Source organism: Bufo bufo, chromosome 2 (assembly GCF_905171765.1).
Source record: "Bufo bufo chromosome 2, aBufBuf1.1, whole genome shotgun sequence".
NCBI classification, from domain to species: domain Eukaryota; kingdom Metazoa; phylum Chordata; class Amphibia; order Anura; family Bufonidae; genus Bufo; species Bufo bufo.
The window spans coordinates 192,545,913-192,569,290 of NC_053390.1; the positions used below are offsets into that span (position 1 = coordinate 192,545,913).

Sequence of the window (23,378 nt, forward strand, 5' to 3'; positions counted from 1 at the left end):
GTCTGGCTATCACCCTGTGTAATGTCTTCCCCCATTTCCACCTCTTTCACATGCAAAGCGTCGTCCTTAATTGTGAGCAGCGAGTGTTTGAGTAGAGCCGCCACCAAGTTACTGCCATTATCAGACACAACCATGCCTGGTTCTAGGTTAAGTGGTGAGAGCCACAGCTCAGTCTGGTCTCTTATTCCCTGCCACAGCTCTGCGGTGATGTGCTGTTTGTCCCCTAAGCATATCAGCTTCAGCACGGCCTGTTGCTGCTTCCCCACTGCAGTGCTACACTGCTTCCAGCTACCCACTGATGACTGACTGGTGCTGCACGCGGATAATTAGGAGGTGGAAGTGGAGGAGGAGGAGAAGTGGGGGTTGGAGCCACTAACGTACGTGCTGGCAGAAACCTTGATCGACATAGGGCCCGCAATCCTTGGCGTCAGTAGCACCTGTGCCATCGCAGGGTATGACTGGCTACCGGCCTCCACAACATTTACCCTGTGTGCAGTCAAGGAAATGTAGCGTCCCTGACCAAATGCACTTGTCCATGTGTCCGTGGTTAAAGTATATCTGTCATATTATTTTTTTGAGTATTGGATTGTGGTGATTAATATCACCTTGGTGGCCCTATTTCAACTTTTCACTGTGTATTCAATTGCCCCTTAATTCCACAGTTTTGTTCCCTGTACTGCCTACTTTTACCCAGTGGCGTCTCTAGCTTTCAAATTTTGGAAGGGCACACTGGGCGCCAGGACAAAAGTAGGGGGGGCAGCTATAACAACGATACATTTATGCAAGTATGCTTAGAAATGCTGCGATACTTTACCCAATACCTAAAACCACAACAGGGAAGAAAAGTCCTGCTGTCTGTGAATGACACTTTTATAGAGAGGGGGATCTGTGGATGACTGTGCTATGGGGGGGATCTGTGGATGCCACATATCGTATATAGCATCTTATGCTATATGTGTCATCCCCAGATCCACCCCATGACAGTGTCATCCCCATTTCCCCCTCCATAACAGTGTCATCCACAGATCTCCCTCCCTATAACAGTGTCATCCACAGATCTCCCTCCCTATAACAGTGTCATCCATAGATCTCCCTCCCCGCCTCTCACAGGAGTGTACATTTGACATTTCTAAACTGTAATCCATATCCTGCAGTAACTTTAACTTTAAATCAGGATTAAGGGGCCGCTCATCTCTACTAGTACCTTAACCTCAGGGGTCGAGTCGAGGGGGAACGCGTGGGAACGGCGTTCCTGCACTTTTTTCATGGCAGGAAGGACCAGGAGGGGAAGCGGTGAAATCAGATTCACAGGGGGCGGAGCGGAGGCGAGGCCCTGCGTGACTCGCACTGTGCAGGGCAGGCTAAGTGAGGAGGGAGGGGGAGCGGCTTCAGTTGAGGATGGAAGAGGAAGCCGTGTGCAGCGTTGCTGGCTGCGAGTGACTCACTGACTGAGGTGAGCGTGGCTGGACCATCCGACTGGACCGGGGTCCTGGTGGTCCGGTCCAGACCAGTCTAAGTGTCTGTGACTGTCCCTGAGTGAGTCCAGGGGCCCGCCTGGTGGGAGCGCCGGTGGCGGTGACATAGTGATAACTTAAGCCCAGCAGCCCCAGACCAGACCAGTCAATACCCCCTCCTTTAGGAAACAAATCTCAGTCAGTACTCTCATCAGATGTGACTGCAGGCAGCACAGCAGCAGGCCAGAAGCGATCGATCAGCCAGGATTAATGTGCACAGCCTGGGTGGGAGGCCCCCCTTACCCTGGCCTTAGGCAAGTGACAAACTGCCCCCCCTCCTCAATCTTAGGCAAGTGACAAACCCAGCTCTAGTACATCTACAATGAGCAACTACAACAAATGTAATGCCAAACTGAAGTTCCTCTATGTGATTGTGATGCCTTGGATAGCTTCCACTGGACCCACATAGAGGAACTGCAGTTTGGCATTACATTTGTTGTAGTTGCTCATTGTAGATGTAGCAGAGCTGAGTTTGTCACTTGCCTAAGAATGAGGGGGGCAGTTTGTCACTTGCCTAAGGGAGGCCTCCCACTGTGCACATTAATCCTGGCTGATCGATCGCTGCTGCTCTCACATCTGATGAGAGATTTCCTAAGGGGGTATTGACTGGCATTAGGGACGGGCTGGTGGATGAGGGCAGCCACCCGATCCTGCCTATGGATCACCCAGTTTGCACTTAGCTATGCCCAGCCCCCATGCCAGGGGGTCCCTGATGTATTAACTGACCAATAACATGGAGATCCCAGTGCCAGCTGCCTTGCTGGTGGACGATTGGCATATACTTCTGCTGTGGGCCACAGCAGAAGTATATGCCAATCGTCCACCAGCAAGGCAGCTGGCACTGGGATCTCCATGTTTATTTCATGTTAATTAATTAATTTTTTTTTGGGGGGGGGGGGGGGTTTGCAGTGGATCTTGGGTGAGTTCCCACACCTTTTTTCCCAGGACTTGACCCCTGCTTAACCTTACACCACTCGGCAAACTTCGGTAAGCCGTGTGCAGCGTTGCTGGCTGCGAGTGACTCACTGACTGAGGTGAGCGTGGCTGGACCATCCGACTGGACCGGGGTCCTGGTGGTCCGGTCCAGACCAGTCTAAGTGTCTGTGACTGTCCCTGAGTGAGTCCAGGGGCCCGCCTGGTGGGAGCGCCGGTGGCGGTGACATAGTGATAACTTAAGCACAGCAGCCCCAGACCAGACCAGTCAATACCCCCTCCTTTAGGAAACAAATCTCAGTCAGTACTCTCATCAGATGTGACTGCAGGCAGCACAGCAGCAGGCCAGAAGCGATCGATCAGCCAGGATTAATGTGCACAGCCTGGGTGGGAGGCCCCCCTTACCCTGGCCTTAGGCAAGTGACAAACTGCCCCCCCTCCTCAATCTTAGGCAAGTGACAAACCCAGCTCTAGTACATCTACAATGAGCAACTACAACAAATGTAATGCCAAACTGAAGTTCCTCTATGTGATTGTGATGCCTTGGATAGCTTCCACTGGACCCACATAGAGGAACTGCAGTTTGGCATTACATTTGTTGTAGTTGCTCATTGTAGATGTAGCAGAGCTGAGTTTGTCACTTGCCTAAGAATGAGGGGGGCAGTTTGTCACTTGCCTAAGGGAGGCCTCCCACTGTGCACATTAATCCTGGCTGATCGATCGCTGCTGCTCTCACATCTGATGAGAGATTTCCTAAGGGGGTATTGACTGCCATTAGGGACGGGCTGGTGGATGAGGGCAGCCACCCGATCCTGCCTATGGATCACCCAGTTTGCACTTAGCTATGCCCAGGCCCCATGCCAGGGGGTCCCTGATGTATTAACTGACCAATAACATGGAGATCCCAGTGCCAGCTGCCTTGCTGGTGGACGATTGGCATATACTTCTGCTGTGGGCCACAGCAGAAGTATATGCCAATCGTCCACCAGCAAGGCAGCTGGCACTGGGATCTCCATGTTTATTTCATGTTAATTAATTAATTTATTTTTGGGGGGGGGGGTTTGCAGTGGATCTTGGGTGAGTTCCCACACCTTTTTTCCCAGGACTTGACCCCTGCTTAACCTTACACCACTCGGCAAACTTCGGTAACAGGGCCAGGCTACAGCCTACAGGTACTGCCTGTTAGTTGTTATCGAGCGAGTGCTGATTTCTGCAGTTAAGAGCATACAGATTACAGTTTAGAAGAAATGTACACTCCTGTGAGCGGTCCAGACCAGTGGCGGATCCAGAGCCTGGTCTCGGGAGGGGCACTTCCAGATTATTTTCTGTCCGCCACCACAGAACAAGGGTGCTTATAGAACAGACTACAGAGTGTAGAGGTATACTGTACATTGTGTCCCACAGTGTAGTGGTATACTGTACATTGTGGGGCACAGTATAGAGGTATACTTTATATTGTGTGTCACAGTGTAGAGGTATACTGTATATTGTGTGGCACAGAGTAGAGGTATACTGTATATTGTGTGGCACAGTGTAGAGGTATACTGTGTGGCACAGTGTAGAGGTATACTGTACATTGTGGTGCACAGTGTAGAGGTATACTGTATATTGTGTGCCACAGTGTAGCGGTATACTGTATATTGTGTGGCACAGTGTATGCTATATGTCTATAACATAAACATATTTCACATGAAAACTTACTGTTACTTGGCTTGGCCCTTGGGGATCTCGGACACAACTTCAACACTTGGCTGGGGGGCTCGGTGGATCTGATGTTATGTTTTATCCTAATGAGATAGATTTTATAATAGGGATTTGGAGAAGGGGCTGAGGGGTCACAGAGCAGGGAGAGGCTGGTGCTGCTACTAGGGGGGGTCATACCATGGGGGAGAAATAAAGCCCACCATAATGCCCCCCAGTAGAAATAATTCTCCTTATAATGTGACAATGCGACATTAGTTGAGCTAATGTCCCCTATAATGTGCCAGTATAAAATACCCCTATATAGTGCCCCCAGTAAATGCCCCCATAGTGCTCCTCTCCCCCTTCCTCCTAGTGCCCCCCATAATGTACCAGTATAAAATGCCCCATATATCGTGCCCCAGTAGATGCCCTCAGTGTCCCCCATAATTTGCAAGTATAAAATACCCCTTCTTAGTGCCCCCCGTAGATGACTCCATAGTACTCCTCTCCCCCCTTCCCCATAGTACCCACCATGTGTCCCAGTATAAAATGCTACTGTAGAGCCCCCCATATAAAATACCCCTTCTTTGTGGCCTCAGTGGATGCCCCTGTAGTGCCCACCAATAATGTGCCAGTAATAAGTGCCCTCAATAACGTGCCACTGCCAGTAATAAGTGTCCCCTATCACGTGCCCGTAACAAGAGCCCCCCAATGTGCCAGTAATAAGCCCCCCATCACGTGCCAGTAATAAGCCCCCATCACGTGCCAGTAATAAGCCCCCATCACGTGCAAGTAATAAGCCCCCATCACGTGCCAGTAATAAGCCCCCATCACGTGCCAGTAATAAGCCCCCCATCATGTGCCAGTAATAACCCCCCCATTATGTGCCAGTAATAAGCCCCCCCATTACGTGCCAGTAATAAGCCCCCCCATTACGTGCCAGTTGTAAGCCCCCCATTACGTGCCAGTAATAAGCCCCCCATTACGTGCCAGTAATAAGCCCCCCCCATTACGTGCCAGTAATAAGCCCCCCATTACGTGCCAGTAATAAGCCCCCTCCATTACGTGCCAGTATTAAGCCCCCTCCATTACGTGCCAGTATTAAGCCCCCCCACATCATGTGCCAGTATTAAGCCCCCCATCATGTGCCAGTATTAGGCCCCCCCATCATGTGCCAGTATTAAGCCCCCCCATCATGTGCCATTAAGCCCCCCCGCCCATCATGCGCCAGTATTGTAATAAGCCCCCCAATGTGCCAGTAACACTATTGTAAAAAAAAAAAAAAAATTATACTTACCTCAGTGTCAGCGATGCGATGCAGGCCTCTTCCGGCCTGTGTCCCGCGCTGTATGGCTCAGGCGGCGCGGTGACGTCATTGCGCCGCCTGCGCCGGCCTCTGATAGGCCTAGTGCTTGCAGCCTATCAGAGGAAGGGGAAGGGACACGCCTCTCCCTCCCCTGCACCGCCGCAGCACAGGCAGATTACTATGGAGATGAGCGCTTCCATTGCGCTCATCTCCCTGTGCCCGGTGGCGGCCCACTTGGGGGGGGGGCATTTTAGTTGGGGGGGCACATGGGGGGGGCACAGCGTGATGTAGGGGGGGGGCCGTGGCCCCCTCTGGCCCCCGCCTGGCGACGCCACTGTTTTTACCTGTGCTTAAAATATGGTTGCTAGGCATGGTCCGTCTCTGTTGAAGGACGCTGCGTGCAAGGTCACATTACAGACAGCCAGGGACTGTAAGTAAATGATTAAAGCCAGGTCCTCTCCAGCAGCTGATAACAGTGCCTGGGCTGTGTGCACTTCTCCCTGTCCCTGCGCTTGGCAGACGCTCCCTCACTCTGCAGAGCTGGAGAATGCAGAGTTGGTGCAGCGCACAACAGGGAAGGGAGATCTGCCATCTGCTCAGTGTATAAATGAAAGCAACATGTGGTAAGAGGACCCCTTTGTGCTGCAGGAGATTAACCCTTTAGGGGGGAGGGCTCTGGTTACTGACACTTTTGGGGGGCTATTGTCACTGGCTAGTGAGGGCAGGTGGGATTAGCCTCAGGGTGAGGGCAGTGGCGGCCATCTTAACTGAATAGTGAAATTGCAGTTTTATGCAGACTGGTTGCTAAGGGCTGAATCTTATTAAATATGGGGTAAGTCAGTCTAATAGTAACTGCTTCTGGAATATCATGTTATTAGTAACTACATATATGAAAATTGAAATTAGGGTCTAAGTGTGACAGTTATCCTTTAAGTGGACCTTCCCAGTAACTGTGTTGGTCAGGCCACGTGTGATGTTATGGGACACATGTTGGTGTAAGGCGGGCACAGCACACCTTGAAAAATAGTGGCGGCTGGGGACTGCTTAACGCGGGACGGCCACCGACATGAGGCTGCGGAACACCTCAGTGTGCACATGCCTAAAAGGCAATATTTCCAGGGCCAGTAATTTGGAAAGCTGTGCATTTAGTGCTATGGCATGTGGGTTGGTGGCTGGGTATTTGCGCTTGCGTTCAAATGCCTGGGGTAAGGGCATTTGTTCTCTGCGCTGGGACACGAAAGTGGATGTGGTTGCTGATGGTGCTTGCGAAGGTCCAGGTGCAGGGCAGGAGGAATCCGGGCCTGCGTCTTGGACAGGGGATTGGCCAGCACGTAACACAGGGGAAGAGGAGGCAGTGGTGTGACCCGCAGGCACAGATTGTGGACCCAGGCATTCAGCCTACCTATTACAGTGCTTTGATGCCGTGTGGCGGATCATGCTGGTGGTGAGTTTGCTAGAGTTCACGCCCCTGCTCATTTTTGTATGGCACAGGTTGCAAATGACAATTCTTTTGTCGTCTGCACTTTCCTCAAAAAAACGCCAGACTGTGGAACACCTAGCCCTTGGCAAGGTAGATTTCTGCAAGGGTGTGCTCTGGGGAACAGTTGCGGACCTGTTTGGTGTGGCCCGCCTTTTCCCTTTTCCTCCTCCTCATTAAACAGTCATTGCTGTTCCCCATGTCATCTTCTTGTGATTGTGGATGCTCAAGAGTTTGGGAATCAGGCACAAGATCTGTCCCATTTCAAGCGTGCTTGGCGAGAGGTCCAAATAAAGGAATGGCGCTGAAAAGAGCTCCTCGGAATATCCGAGTGTGGGATCACTTGTTTGCCTAGACTCTCCATGGTGGGAGGAGGAAGGATCAGGGTGAGGATTGGGTTGAGCAGACTCGTGGCTACTGAGACTGGACTTGGTGGAAGACAGGGTGGTGCTTAAGCGGCTGGAAGCATTATCTGCTGCAATCCAACCGACCACCTGGTCGCACTGGTCTCACTTCAAGATTGGTGTCCTGCGCCACCCTGCAAACTGGGACATGAAGCTAGGTATCGTGAATGATTGTTTTTCTTGTGCTCTGGTAGCAGATACAGTTTCACCACGCAATGATGCGTGCATTATCAGCATCACGGCCACTGCTCCATCCCTTATTGCTCGCCTTCTTCATATTAAATGTAATATATGATTGAAAGTCTGTCACACGTACAGTAGCGTAGAATTTGGAAGTGTATGCGCAAACAAATTAAAAAAGGTATTTGGGATGTGGAAAGGTCACACAGGAGATATCCCGCAGATAATGTCAATGCTGTCACCAGCGGCTAATGAAAAATTACAGGGAATGTCACAGGTGTTTGGGATGAGGAAACGTTATACAGGAGAGGTACCACCGGTAATGTCACTGTCCACAGCGTCTACGCAAAAAAGTATACTGTATGTCACAGATATATTTTTGAAGCGCACACATTACACTGCAGATGTGGCACTGGTAATGTCACTCTCAGAAGCGGACACTGTCTATTGACAAAGTACACTGTATGTCACAGATAAATTTTTGAAGCGCACACGTTACACTGCAGATATAGCCCTGGTAAGGTCACTGTCAGAGGCGGACACCGTCTACGGAAAAAGTACACTGCATGTCACAGATTAATTTTTGAAGCGCACACGTTACACTGCAGATGTGGCACTGTTTATATCACTGTCAGAAGCGGACACCGTCTATTGAAAAAGTACACTCTATGTCACAGATATTTTTGGGATCTGCACACGTTACACAGGAGATGTGGTGCAGCTAATGTCACTGTCCGCAGTGGACACCGTCTACGGAAAAAGTACACTGCATGTCACAGATTAATTTTTGAAGCGCACATGTTACACTGCAGATGTGGCACTGTTTATATCACTGTCAGAAGCGGACACCGTCTATTGAAAAAGTACACTCTATGTCACAGATATTTTTGGGATCTGCACACGTTACACAGGAGATGTGGTGCAGCTAATGTCACTGTCCGCAGTGGACACCGTCTACGGAAAAAGTACACTGCATGTCACAGATTAATTTTTGAAGCGCACATGTTACACTGCAGATGTGGCACTGTTTATATCACTGTCAGAAGCGGACACCGTCTATTGAAAAAGTACACTCTATGTCACAGATATTTTTGGGATGTGCACACGTTACACAGGAGATGTGGTGCAGCTAATGTCACTGTCCGCAGTGGACACCGTCTACGGAAAAAGTACACTGGATGTCACAGATATTTTTTGGATGCAAACACTTTACACAGGAGATGTGGCGCAGATAATTTAACTGTTTAGAGGAAAAATTGTTAGGAAAATGTGTCCCAAATACAAATAATTCTCTGCTGGAATACTGTATATACGGTTGCGGCCTAAACGCACACACAGATGTGCCTAAAACTAGTTAAATTTGTCCCAAATAAAATATATTCTCTGCTGGAATACTGTATATAACGTTTTTGGATTAAACGCACACACAGATGTGCCCAAAACTAGTTAAATTTGCCCAAAATATAAATAATTCTCTGCTGGAGTACTGAATATAACGGTTGCGGATTGAACACGCACACAGATGTGGCACAAATTAGGTTAATTTCCCTAGAAAAAAATTATTCTCTGATGGCGTGGTGTATATCTCACTAGCAGACAAATTCTAGTGAATAAACCCATTTTTTAATGTCTGCCAAACACACTGCTTTCTGATGGCATACTGTAGATCTCAATTGCAGACACACTCTAGTCAGGGCCATCTTTACCAAGGGGCAAAAGGGGCAGCTGCCCCGGGCCCAGTTGCTCCTGGGGGGCCCAAGGCAGCTGCCTCTTGAGCCCTGCTAGCCACTGCCCCGGGTGTCAGGCTGTCAGCTACACAGGGGGTGCTGCCATGCCATGCCTGCCGACACTCCAGCCAGCGAACTGTGTCTGTGAGAGCTGTGAGTGTGATCTAGGACCTTAGATGACATCATCACCATGTGACCAGTAACCTAGCAATATTACTGGTCACATGGCTATGAGGTCATCACAGGTCCTATCAGGAATGTTGCAGGAGAAGTTTGCCTTAACTGTGGAGCTTTTTGTGTGAAGATTACATCAGAAAAAGGTGACAGGGGCTGTTATGCTAATATACTGTAAACTACTGTATAGTGGGGTGCTGTATACTGTGGGGGGCCTGTATACTGACTGTGGGGGGCCTGTATACTGTGGGGGCCTGTATACTGTGGGGGGGCTGTATACTGTGGGGGGCCTGTATACTGTGGGGGGCCTGTATACTGTGGGGGGCCTGTATACTGTGTGGGGCTGTATACTGTGTGGGGCTGTATACTGTGTGGGGCCTGTATACTGTGGGGGGGGCTGTATACTGTGGGGGGGGGGCTGTATACTGTGGGGGGCTGTATACTGTGGGGGGGCTGTATACTGTGGGGGGCCTGTATACTGTGGGGGGCTGTATACTGTGGGGAGGCTGTATACTGTGGGCGGCCTGTATACTGTGTGGGGGGCTGTATACTGTGTGGGGGGGCTGTATACTGTGTGGGGGCCTGTATAGTGTGGGGGCCTGTATAGTGTGGGGGGCTGTATACTGTATACTGTGGGTGCTGTATATTGTGGAGTGCTATACTGCTGTACTGTATACTGTGGGGGGCTGTATACTGTGGGTGCTGTATAGTGTGGAGTGCTATACTGCTGTACTGTATAGTGTGGGGGGCTGTATAGTGTATAGTTTGGGGTGCTGTATACGGTGAGGTGCTATACTGCTCTACTGTATACTGTGAGGTGTTGTATACTGTGTGGTGCTGTATACTGTGGGCTGCTATACTGCTCTACTATATACTGTGTGGTACTGTATAGTGTGGGGTGGGGTGCTATACTGCATACTGTGTAGTGCTGTATACTATAGGGTGCTATACTGCATACTGTGGGGTGCTGTATACTATATGTTGCTATACTGCATACTGTGGGGTGCTGGGGTGCACTGTAACACTAGAGTGAGCCGAGCCCTGGTCTCCTTCCTGCAGAGTGGTGCCCACTTCCAGCCTGAGCCCAGCTGCCCAGAGCACTGATCCTGAGCCGCTGGAGTCTTCAGAACTGGAAGTATTTACAGTCATTCACTGTACTCTACCACATGCGTGGATTTTTTTGTGTGTGTTGTGGTGGAGGGCGTGATTGCCTGCTAAGGTGTGGGAAGGCGGGATCCAGGGGGCCCAAGTAAATTTTTGCCCAGGGTCCAATCAATATTAAAGACGGCCCTGACTCTAGTGAATAAGCCTCTTTTTATAATGTCTGGTGGTGTGCTGTAGATCTCACTAATATCAAATCTTTCTGTCTTTTAAAAGCTTTTGGCTACTTAAAAAAAAAAAATGGTGCTGCACTGCTGTCAAACACACACTGTAGTCCTTAAGAGGACTGTTTGGTCTTTCAATTGTTTTTTTGCAGTTAAATCTGTGAATTTCCAGCAAAACGCTATCTGTCCCTGCCTACTGTCTGTTCTCCCTCACGTTGAATGATCTGAGCGCGGGACATCGGCTCCTATATAAACTGGTATCACGTGTTCCGGCCAGCCAATCAGTGTAAGCTAATAGCTAACATGGCTATTGCATTACACTGAAGGGAATTACTTACCTGAACGTTTATTGGCTGCTTAGGAGGCGTCAAACGTGTGGGGAGGAGACTCGAGCAATGCAACGAGCACACGTGGTATTCGGGCGAGTACTGCCACATGCCAAGCATAGCAATGCTCGAGCCAAATCGGTACTCGCCCGAGCATGCTCGCTCATCACTACTAGTTTGTAATGAAGCCTGATTAATATTTCAGAAAAATTTGATGTTCGTGAAAAATGGTTAAAAGGGTTGTTTTGTACTGGTGGAGACTGGAGAAGATTCATGGCGCACCTGCAATAAAGAATCGACCATTACTCATCTAGCAGATCCCATGCCACCTCTCGAATTTTCCTGCCTAGGCTCCGTTGTCCTGTCCGCAGCAGTGAAATCACATTAACAACCCCTGCAGCCAGTTCACCGCTGAGGCCATTGATTGGCTGCAGCTGTCACATGTCATCATCGTGACATTACCGAGGCTGCCAGATTATCAAAGCCCGCCCAGAAGAACTTAAACAGCAGCTTGGGATCTGCTAGGTAAGGTTTATTTTTCGTTTCAAGCATAACCCCTAGTGTTGACTGATTTCCTTCTGACTCCTTTACTTTGAGATGAAAACTCTATTGATGTAAAAATCACCATTGTAACCATGCCCTTTACAGTTTCTCCACTTAATTTAGGACTTTCTCCTTTTACTCTGAGGCCAGTGGATGTCAATTTAACACCTTCCTCAGCTATTGGCCTGAAGAAAATTCCTTACTTCCAACCTATACTTTGGCAGTAAATGAAATGAAGAAATACAGTATGAGTAATTACCATGTATGCCAAGTTTAGGATTGGTTTGTTAAAAACATAGAAATTTTGCATTGAATTTATATACAAATTATAAAGACAGGTCATTATTAACACATGTTCTGTGCTCATATGTTTGCAGCCTGACACAACTCGCAGAGCAACATTATGAGCTGTACAGCGGCCTAAAATGTTTCCTTTGTCAGTTACATACTTCTTGACTTAATGCTTGTGTTATTTTATGGTAACTTACTAGGAAGTTCCAAAATAAACCTAATCTTGATCTCTTAATATTAGTGAAAATTGTGGAATATTACTTTTTCAATCGCTTCTGTGTCTATGGCTTTTACTGTATTAATGAAAATCTTTCTAAAACTTCAAACATTTTTTTGTAGGTTCTGTAGGTTATGCTCCTTGTTTTGGCTTTAAATACTGATACAAAATTCTGAACAAATGCTGACCGTGCAAAAATGGCCTAAGAGATAAGCATACAAAATCACCAATTCGGAATCAAATAAAAATCTACTAGGAGGGAGGACCTTAACTATTAGGGGATGAAAGCATTTCAGAGCACGAAAGCATTATGGATAGGGGCATAGCTATAGAACATGCAGAGGAAACAGTCACAATCACTTAGAGCTTGAGGAAGCCAACAGTTCCACTGCCACAAAAGAATACAACAGTATTATAAATTGTATACGGTGGGTGGGAGGTTTTGCACTGCTGCACAGAAGATTCAAGTTACGTCTCTGAGTATGAGTAAAACAATATATTTGTATTTAGCCAGTAAATAGAAGATAAAAAAATGAAATTACACAATGGCTATACATTTTAATTTCTAACTGAAAAGCTGATTACACAATTGAAAGCTTTTGGGACTACTCGGGCCTCTTCCTCAGGCACCTCAGGAATAGATGCCTGAAGAAGAGCTCTGAGTAGTCTCATGGCTTGGAATTGTGCCATCATCTTTTCACTTAGCCATTAAAAGGTATCGACCACTGAGGAATCTCAATTATAGATGTTTAACATATACTTATGAACAGGAACAATCTATTAAGAATTAAAATTGCCCACCAATGAAGGTAGTATACAGCTATATCTGGAAAGAATAAATCAAGGCAACTGGACGCACTGTAGGTTTCTTGAAAACGTTTCACTCGTTCTTCCAACAAGCTTTCTCAATTCTGAGTGACTGTACAAGAATTCTCTGGGAATAAATATGTAACTTAATCAACATCTGGTAATTATACCCAGCATGTGGTCAGAGGTCATTATACCCAGCATGGGGTGAAAGGTGTTGATTCCATTATCCTAATTGGAGTCAGTAGGTGATAATGACCTCCCAGAAAAAGGTGTCAATACAGCATTGTATGTGGCAGGCAATAGATGTCTAACCCCCCCGCCTCTATTCAAGCTTGGCTTCTCTATTTTTACGTAGGGGTCCAGTGGAGCAGTGCAAAATCCCCTACCCACCGTATACAATTTATAATACTGTTGTATTCTTTTGTGGCAGTGGAACGGTTGGCTTCCTCAGGCTCTAAGTGATTGTGACTGTTTCCTCTGCATGTTCTATAGCTATGCCCCTGAGAATTCAAACACCTCAGAGGGGCACTTAAAACTTGTGGGTATCCAGTTTGGGCCTTTGTCAAAACAGAAGGAAGTAGATCAAAGAGCACCAAGACAATGGAAGCGCTCATCGCCGTGTGACTGTTGTCCTGCCGCAGCTGCCCCCACGAAAATATAGTTAGTAGCGGGCCGGCGTGGGGCGGGCTCTAAGGTCTCGGGGGCCCGGGGGCAATTACCCTTGCCTATATGGAAGCGCCGACCCTGAACCTGTGTGCAAAAATGCAAAAGACCTAAAGTGAATTCGGAAAGTCTTAAGACCCTTTCACTGTTTTCATGTTTTGTTATGTTGTGGCCTTCTTCAAGTGTTTTCCCATCATTCTGCACTCATCAGTAACAAAGTGAAAACAGAATGTTCAAAATATTAGCTAATTCATCGAAAAAGAAAATCTAAACTTGAATTGATGTAAGTATTCAGAGTTCAGACCCTCAGGACTTGGTTAAAGCACCATTGGCAGCGATTACAGCCTCCAGTCTTCTTGGATATAATGTCACAAAGTTTGCACATATGGATACGGGGATTTTTTGCTGTTCTTCTCTGCAGATCTGTCGGTAAACAGCCGTTTTCAGGTCTCTCCAGGATTATTTAATTGGGTTCAGGTCAGGGTTCTGGCTGGGCAACTCAAGGACAGTCACAAAGTTGTGCCTAAGCCACTCCTGTGTTTTCTTGTCTTTGTCCTCAGGCTTACTGGAAGGTGAACATTCAGCCCAGTCTGAGGTCCAGAGCACTATGGATCAGGTTTTCATTAGGAATATCTCTGTACTTTGCTCCACTCATCTTTTCCTTAGGTCTAACCAGTCTCCTTGTCCCAGCCGCTGCAAAACATGCCCACAGCATGATGCTGCCACCACATGCTTCACTTTAGGGATGTTAATGGGTAGTGCCTGGTTTCCTCCAAATATGAGGCTTAGAATTGAGGCCAAAATGTGCAATCTTGATTTCATCAGACCAGGGAATCTTGTTTCTCACAGTCTGAGAGTCTTTTATGTGCTTTTTTGAAAACATCTCATTTGTCTTTTACTGAGAATAGGCTTCTTTCCGGACACTCTGCCATAAACCTGGTGGAATGCTGCAGTGATGGCTGACCTTCTGTAAGATTCTCCTATCTGCATACAGGATCTTTGGTCAGTCAAAAGGACCACTGGGTTCTTGGCCACCTTTCTTACCAAGACCTTTTCCTCCCAATTACTTAGTTTGATGGGCAGCCAGCTCTAGGAAGAGTCCTGATTGTTACAAAGTGTTCCATTTAAGAATTATGTAGGCCACTGTGCTCTTGGTATCTTTCAGTGGGGCACAATTTTTTTTGTACCCTACGCCAGATCTAAGCCTTCACACAATCATGTTTCTGAACTCTACAAGCAGTTCTTTCCTCCTCATGACTTGGTTTTTGCATTGATATGTATTTTTAGCTCTCTGACCGTATATAGACAGTGTCTTTCCAAATTATGTCCAATCAACTGAATTTACCAAAGTTGGACTCCAATCAAGGTGTAGAAACATCTCAAAGATTATCCAGAAAAATGGGAGGCCACCAGAGCTATATATTTGAGGTGTCATAGCAAAGGGTCTAAATACGTTGGTTTTCCTTTCAAATAATTTTGCAAACATTTCTAAAATTCAGTTTTAGCTTTCTCATTATGAGGTATTGGGTGCAGAATGATAGGGGGGGAACTTGATTTTTTTAATTTTAGCACAAGGCCACAACATAACAAAATGTGGAAAAACTGAAAGGTTCTGAAGACTTTTCAAATGCACTGTAGATGCTGCAAGGCAACAGTGCTAACTATCAAATCAACAAAATTCAGTAGGGGTGATCAGTCTAGAGCACTGACGTTCACTTGGATCTCCTTCATTATCCTTCATGTTGGCTAAAAACTCTATAACAGATTCTATAAACATGTCTGCAAATGTGGTTTTGTGCTGTCAATAGACAGCCAAAGCGAGAGAAAAAATTTAGACTGCGTAAGTAATTGAGACTGTTCTCTTGGGAAAAAAGCCCTTAACCATATGCATCAGTCTTTTCTATTGAGACTATACTAGTGCTACAGAGAACTTGCTATGCAAATACAGAGGCTACTAAATTGCTTTGAGTTTTACTGAGAGTATATTAGTACAATAGGGCGTACAGTAATAATAATAAAAGTGCAACCCTGTAGCAGTACAATAGTGCAGAATAATAAATGTTAGAGTGGCTATAAAAAGTCCGCAAATAAAATCACAATGATTTGATGCTTTTAATTTTTTACTTATTTTTTTCAGCAGTAGTAAATATGAAAAATTAATCTATTAAATATATTAACTATTGAATCTTACAGTACTTACAGATTTATCATTCCTTTTTATATATCACTTGAATATTGACAACAAGCTTGTTAACCCCAAAATACTATCAAATAAAAGTAAAATATAGTCCACATGCATTTCAGAAAACCTTTGGGAAAGCAAGACATTTAAAACATTTCAATCTGTAGATGAATAAAAATATTTGGCAGCCAATTTCAGACTTCTTGTATGCAAGTCTCAAAGTTAACATGTATATTACAATAAATGTGCCTTATTTATAGTATGTTACATGGCAGGTCTCACATAAAGCTCTAACTTGTATTTTTATATTCTTTTATTGAACTTAGTGTTCCGTGACATGTGGAAAAGGCATGCAGTCAAGAGTAATTCAATGCATGCACAGAATTACGGGAAGGCATGGAAATGAATGCTTTTCATCTGAAAAACCAGCAGCATATAGACCATGTCATCTACAAGCCTGTAATGAAAAAGTAAACGTTAACAGAATAACTTCACCTCGACTTGGTAAGCATACAAAACAATTACGAGATAGATGCATTGAAGTTTTTTTTAATGCTATTCCAGGTCAGGATCCATTCTTTCTATGTCTAGACAGTACAGAGGATTTATGAAGTGATTTGTAACTTTTGGACCACAAATTAGTAATAAGAGAAGTGCCTGCTTTGCCATGCTATTATCTCTTTTATATTATATGTACGTCATGCATGTCTTCAGAACTTTAAAGGTGAATCTTTGCTTTTGCACAAGTTTCTCATGAAGTGTTATTTTATACACTGACAACAAGCCATAAGATTAAAACATAATATTGTGTCCCAATTCTGCTGTGATCCACTGCATCATGGACTCCCCAAAACCTCTGAAGGTATCTTGAGCTATCTGGGACAAACACATTAACAGTGATAAAAAAAAAAAAAGGGAATGTGTCATCAGAAAATAACCTATTGTTTAAATTAAGTTTCATGTTCAGGGCACACAACAGGGATGCCCCTTGTACCTTTTATTGTTTATATTGGCACTAGAACCACTGGAAATCCGTATTCATAGCAATATTGATATTAAAGGTGTGGAACTTGTGTCCATCCACCATAAGATGTGTATGTTTGAGGATGACATTCTAATGATAATATTGTGTCCTCATATTTCCTTTCCTAATCTGCTCTCGGGGTTGTCCAGGTTCGGGGCAGTCTCAGGGCTCACATTTAATACCTTGCTCCCATCATCTAAAGTTTCACGACTTCGCTCTAATTTCCCTTTCCTCTGATCATCTGAATACCTGAAATATCTAGGAGTCCATTTAGCAGCCTCCTACGATACACTTTGCTCACACAATTACCCACCTCTCCAGAGAAAGTTGAGACTACTTCTAGAAAGCTGGAGCGGCTACTGCATATCTTGAATTGGGAGGGTTAATTCTCAAAAAATTGATTTTTGCCCAAATTGTTATACTATTCTAAAGCTCTCCCAGTCGCAGTTCCAACATATTTCCTGAAAAGCATACAATCGATGTTTGGAATAATTCAATTTATAGAGAGGCGCACTTGCAATGAGCAGGACCGTGGTAAAGTTACACGGACGCCCAAAATTATGCAGTGGGTCAGGATATGGGTATAATAGTCTATAGTTTTGTTTGTGACGCCAATTGCAGCATGCGCAGGGTACTGTCACAGGGTCCTTTAAAGTGTTGTAACTCACGTACCAGGTTAGGAATGCCAGAGTGGTGTAATGTCTCTTTATGGTAATGATAATGGTGTCAATGGTGTCTCCTACCTGGGTACGGCTGGACTCCTGCATCCTGGCTCACTTGCAATAAATTGAGTGTAGTGCTAGTAGGAGTAATAGAGGGATTTGCAGCAGTAATTGAGATCCAGACTTTGGAGTGAAGTTCAAACTTGTCTTTACTGGTTGTAGCTTACATCCAAGCAAGATACAGCTTTAGTCTTAGGTCCCAGCAGGTATTGGCAATGGTTGGCAGGAATTTATGCTTCTGCTCTCTCATGTACCTGGAGCTTGCAGGTAAGGACGTCTGCTTAATTGCTCTGTAATGTGGCAGGAATTTGGCTTCTGCACTTTTTATCTTCTGTTATATGGGGACTGACTAGCTGAGCAGGAATATAGCTTCTCCTGGGTCTCTGGACTGTACTCACAGCTATCTTCTTCAGGGTATGGTTTCTTCCTGAAACTGGAGTTGCCTGCTTGCTTCTTCCAGCTGAGGCTGCAAGGCTCAGGCTGGGGATGATGATCAATATCTCAGCCGAGACAAGATCCTGGCTTGATTCCCTAGATCTGGGAGCTCCTACACAGCAGCAGGTGGCTGGCACACTCACTATAACTTCCTTCTCCACCCATGAGGCAGGATGTGGGAGCAACCCACTCTGCTCACAGAGGGGGAGCTAAACTGGAATGAACTATTCCAGCCTAGGAACACTAAACTGAACGTAGCTCCTTGCAAGAACATTGCTTTCACCTGCTGGTGAACATAAAAATTGCAATAATTATACATTTGACAAGGTTTAGAATGCACAGTTGTGAAGATATTATGTGAAATTACATGAGATGACAAGGTTAATGCTCTTAACATATTGTAGCGGGATAAAAGAGTTTAGTAACATAACTGTGGGGTGTTACACACTATACTTTATATAGATATAGACTCAAAAGAGTTCTCGGGGTACCGAATTATTAAGAATATTACAAAGCAGCTCAAATAGCTGAATTAGCCCTGATTAGCTCTATCAGAGATACCCCACTTTGGCTTTCCCTTGAAGCCTTGAATATTGCTCTCCTGTCCATTGACACGATGCTATGGACTCCACCTGCCTCTCCACCCACAATTACTAATCCCATCCTTAAACATTCTCTCAAAATTTGGGACTTGGTCAAATACTCGGCTTGGTTACATTCCCCGCACCTGACTCTTCTACCACTTTTAAAGAACCCACTATTTCCCCAGGACAGGATTCCCCAGGTTCAATTAGACTTTGGACAGAAAAAGGACTCACAAGGATTTACCACTTATGTACTTTCCCTTGATGGTGTGGCTACATTCACTTCCTTACAAAACAGATTTGAGCTACCGTCCATAGAAACCTTTCATTACTACACCACTCTTGAAGTTAGACCAGTGCGACCAGGTGGTCGGTTGGATTGCAGCAGATAATGCTTCCAGTCGGTTAAGCACCACCCTGATTTCCACCAAGTCCAGTCTCAGTAGCCAAGAGTCTGGTCAACACAATCCTCACCCTGATCCTCCTTCCTCCCACCATGGAGAGTCTGGGCAAGCAAGTGATCCCACACTCTGATTTTCTGAGGTGCTCTTTTCAGCATCATTCCTTGATTTGGCCCTCTCGACAAGCACGCTTGAAGAGTGACAGATCTTGTGCCCTGATTCCCAAACTCTTGAGCATCCACAGTCACAAGAAGATAACGGTGGGGAACGGCAATTACTGTTTAATTATGTGGATGATGATGAGACACAGTTGCCAATAAGTCAACGGCAATTACAGTACAGACCAAAAGTTTGGACACACTTTCTCATTCAAAGAGTTTTCTTTATTTTCATGTTTATGAAAATTGTAGATTCACACTGAAGGCATTAAAACTATGAATTAACACATGTGGAATTATATACATAACAAACAAGTGTGAAACAACTGAAAATATGTCATATTCTAGGGTCTTCAAAGTAGCCACCTTTTGCTTTGATTACTGCTTTGCACACTCTTGGCATTCTCTTGATGAGCTTCAAGAGGTAGTCCCCTGAAATGGTTTTCACTTCACAGGTGTGCCCTGTCAGGTTTAATAAGTGGGATTTCTTGCCTTATAAATGGGGTTGGGACCATCAGTGGCGTTGAGGAGAAGTCAGGTGGATACACAGCTGATAGTCCTCCTGAATAGACTTTTAGAATTTGTATTATGGTAAGAAAAAAGCAGCTAAGTAAAGAAAAACGAGTGGCCATCATTACTTTAAGAAATGAAGGTCAGTCAGTCAGCCGAAAAATTGGGAAAACTTTGAAAGTAAGGGCTATTTGACCATGAAGGAGAGTGATGGGGTGCTGGCCTCCACAGTCACCGGACCTGAACCCAATCGAGATGGTTTGGGGTGAGCTAGACCGCAGAGTGAAGGCAAAAGGGCCAACAAGTGCTAAGCATCTCTGGGAACTCCTTCAAGACTGTTGGAAGACCATTTCAGGGGACTATCTCTTGAAGCTCATCAAGAGAATGCCAAGAGTGCAAAGCAGTAATCAAAGCAAAAGGTGGCTACTTTGAAGAACCTAGAATATGACATATTTTCAGTTGTTTCACACTTGTTTGTTATGTATATAATTCCATATGCGTTAATTCATAGTTTTGATTCCTTCATAGTCATGAAAATAAAGAAAGCTCTTTGAATGAGAAGGTGTGTCCAAACTTTTGGTCTGTACTGTATATATATATATATATATATATATTATATATATATATATATATATACACATATATATAATCTCAGAAAGCTAGAGCGCCGTTATCTCTCGATGCACAGTTCCTTCCCTGAGGCTGATGCCAGCACAGGGAGGAAACACTATGACGACACTGCGCATGCGCTAGCTCACGCATCACGAGATTACGGCGCTCTAGCTTTCTGATGTCGGGGAGCAAGGAGGAGATTCTGAGGATGCGGGGTGGTGCTGGGCTCATCTCAGGGACAGGACTCATCTCAGGTTAATTTGCATATGTATCAAAACTTTTTTTTTACACAATAAAAGCACACAGAGCTACTGGATATTGCAGATGTGCTAGCGGCCATTTAGCAACCCATGGCCACAGCTCTATACACAAAATCCCGGTGACAGGTTCCCTTTAAAATATATAATTTAGATTTTAGGAAAAACTGTTTTTTTTTTTTATTATTGATCATATAATTTATTGTTTAATTTGTATTTTCAGCTGCTTTAACCTTCAAATGTCTTCAAGACCAGTGGCCAGTCTATTGTAAAGTAATTCGAGAGAAAAATCTATGCCAAGACATGAGGTGGTACCAACGCTGCTGTGAAACATGCAGGGACTATTACGCTCAGAAGATGCAGCACAGGAGTTGACCTTAGTTTTGTATAGATAATTCCCAATATTATATCTAAAACACACACTTTTCTAGCATATCCCAAACAAACCTTAACAGAGTTCATATTATTTAATCAGTTTAATTTATTTTTATTTGCATCACCGTTCACACCATAATGATTGCTTACATTTTTACAAGACTGGAACATCATTTCTACATTTGGACTGTAGATCAAGTCATTGTACTGCAGCTACAAATATAACATTACGCATCTTTTTTTTAGATCAGTGCATGGATCTGTTTAGATTTAAAATCCCCTTAAATGGCTCCTTCTCTTTTGGTCTGAGATGAAATATTGATCCCTTTAGGAAAACCACTCCCCAGTTATCCTTTGTGAAGATGTTCCAAGTCATATAGGCACTGTTAATATAGTTGCTCCACATTACTGTTCACATGGCCCACCCTATACTGTAATTACAGAAATTGCTCTTTATCAGTAATGTTTCGATATTAGTGGTTTTGTAATTGTTCAACATTGCACAAAAATGTTAGCTACAGTACATGCAGGTTGAGAGCGAAGAGCAAATTGGAATTTTATTTCACATGGTTCCATACCTGCTCCATTGTATAATGTATAACATGGTAATTCACTATCCTTTTCTTGAATTTGTGGGGGGGAAAAAGTTATCCTATCAACCAAAAAACCAAAGATTGCACTGACCACCTTAACAAGTTAAAGTTCTCATTTATATCACATTTGAGAGATCCATGCTCCTATGTCTTTTTAGATCAACAGAGTATCAGACCAAATGTCAGGGGAGTGGGGGAATGTGAGTTGTGGTACAATTCTCCTATGTTAAAAGGGCTTATATATACAGTACATTCAGAAAGTCTTAAGATCCTTTCACTTTTTTCACATTTTATGTTGCACCCTTGTGCTAAAAAAAAAGTTTTCCTCAATCAATCTGCACTCAGTACCCCATGGTGAGAAAGTGAAAACAGAATTTTAGAAATGTTCGTTAATTTCTTAAAAAGCAAAAACTAAAATCGTGTCTAAACATAAGTATTCAGATCTTTTGCTATGGCACTTGAAGTTTAGATCTGAAAGCCTCCCCTTTCTCTTGATCATCTTTGAGATGTTTCTACACTTTGATTGGAGTCCACCTGTGATAAATTCAGTTGATTGGATGAGATATAGAAAGACATAGCCCTGTCTATATAAAGTCTTACAGCTGGCAATGCATATCAGAGCAAAAACTAAGCCATGAGGAGGAAAGAACTACACCCCAGAGACAGGACTGTAGAGGCACAGATCTGCAGATGGGTACCAAAAAATGTCTGCTCCATTGAAATTTCCCAAGAGCACAGTAGCCTCCATGATTCTTAAATGGAAAACATTTGGAACAACCAGGACTCTTCCTAGAGCTGTACACACCTCCAAACTAAGTAATTGGGGCTGAAAGGGCCTTGGTAAGACAGCTGACCAAGAACCCAATGGTCACTCTGGCTGAGCTCCAAAGATCAATGCAGCATTCCACCAATTTGGGCTTGATGACAGAGTGGCTAGAAATAAGTCTTTCCTCTGTAAAAGACACATGAAAGTTAGAAAAAAATAACATCTAAAGGACTCACAGACTGTGAGAAACAAGATTCTCTGGTCTGATTAAACCAAGATTGGCCTTTTTGGCCTCAGTTCTAAGCGTCATGTTTGTAGGAAACCAGGAACAACCCAATACCATCCCTACAGTGAAGCATGGTGGTGGCAGTATCATGCAGCAGGGACAAGAGGACTAGTCAAAGTTGAGGGAAAGCTGAAAGGAGCAAAATACAGAGATATTCTTAATGAAAACCCGATACAGAATGCTCTGGACACCAGAATGGACTGAAGGTTTACCTTCCAACAACCATGACCCTAAACGCATGGATCAAAACATTCGGGGACTGGGGATGCAGCCAATAGTAGGCTGTGATGGTGACCATCACATTTAAAAATTTGAACTTTTATGCACAAGATAACATAATAAAATGTGAACAAAGTGAAGAGTCTGCAGACATTCCAAATACACACTATACATATATATATATATAAGCAAATTTGAGAGAATATACTATAAATGTATTCCTCTACTGGTAGGTATGATAGGTGGGGGATCCTCTACTGGGACCCATCTGTAGAATTTGGGTCACCTGTTTGCCACTCCAGGGAGGAGAATACTTTGCATATGTACAGACACCTCTTGCTGTTATAGTTTATAGGCATTACAGAAGCACCCAAGCATTTCACAACTCTTATAAACTACAATGAAGAGCCATAAGCATGCATGGCCACATCTAAGCTTTATCTCTTCCACTCTAGAGTCCTGAATACGGGATCATGGCACCCCCTTCTTAGGACATACAGGTGTCCTGGAGATGGAACCTCCACCTACCAAACATTTATAGCAAGTCTTGTGGATATGTCTTAAATGTCTCAAATGGAAAATAATTCTTAGATAACTAGAGGACTGTCTAATGTATAGTGCAGGGTCGGAGAGGGCAGGTTAGGACTCCTAGTATCGGGCTGCATGTGGCCCCCAGGCTGC

The 23,378-nt window shown here is 44.7% G+C and overlaps 1 protein-coding gene across 1 annotated transcript in view; it reads left to right on the forward strand.

Moving 5' to 3' along the window:
• The window catches only part of ADAMTS19 (ADAM metallopeptidase with thrombospondin type 1 motif 19), a 366,657-nt gene extending 345,577 nt beyond the window's left edge, over window positions 1-21,080 (forward strand). Inside the window, exons 22-23 of the mRNA XM_040415985.1 lie at window positions 16,082-16,259; window positions 20,682-21,080. Of these exons, the coding sequence (XP_040271919.1) occupies window positions 16,082-16,259; window positions 20,682-20,833 (330 nt within the window). The 3' untranslated portion in view covers window positions 20,834-21,080. The remainder of the gene's footprint in view (window positions 1-16,081; window positions 16,260-20,681) is intronic.
• Window positions 21,081-23,378: the final 2,298 nt, after the last annotated feature.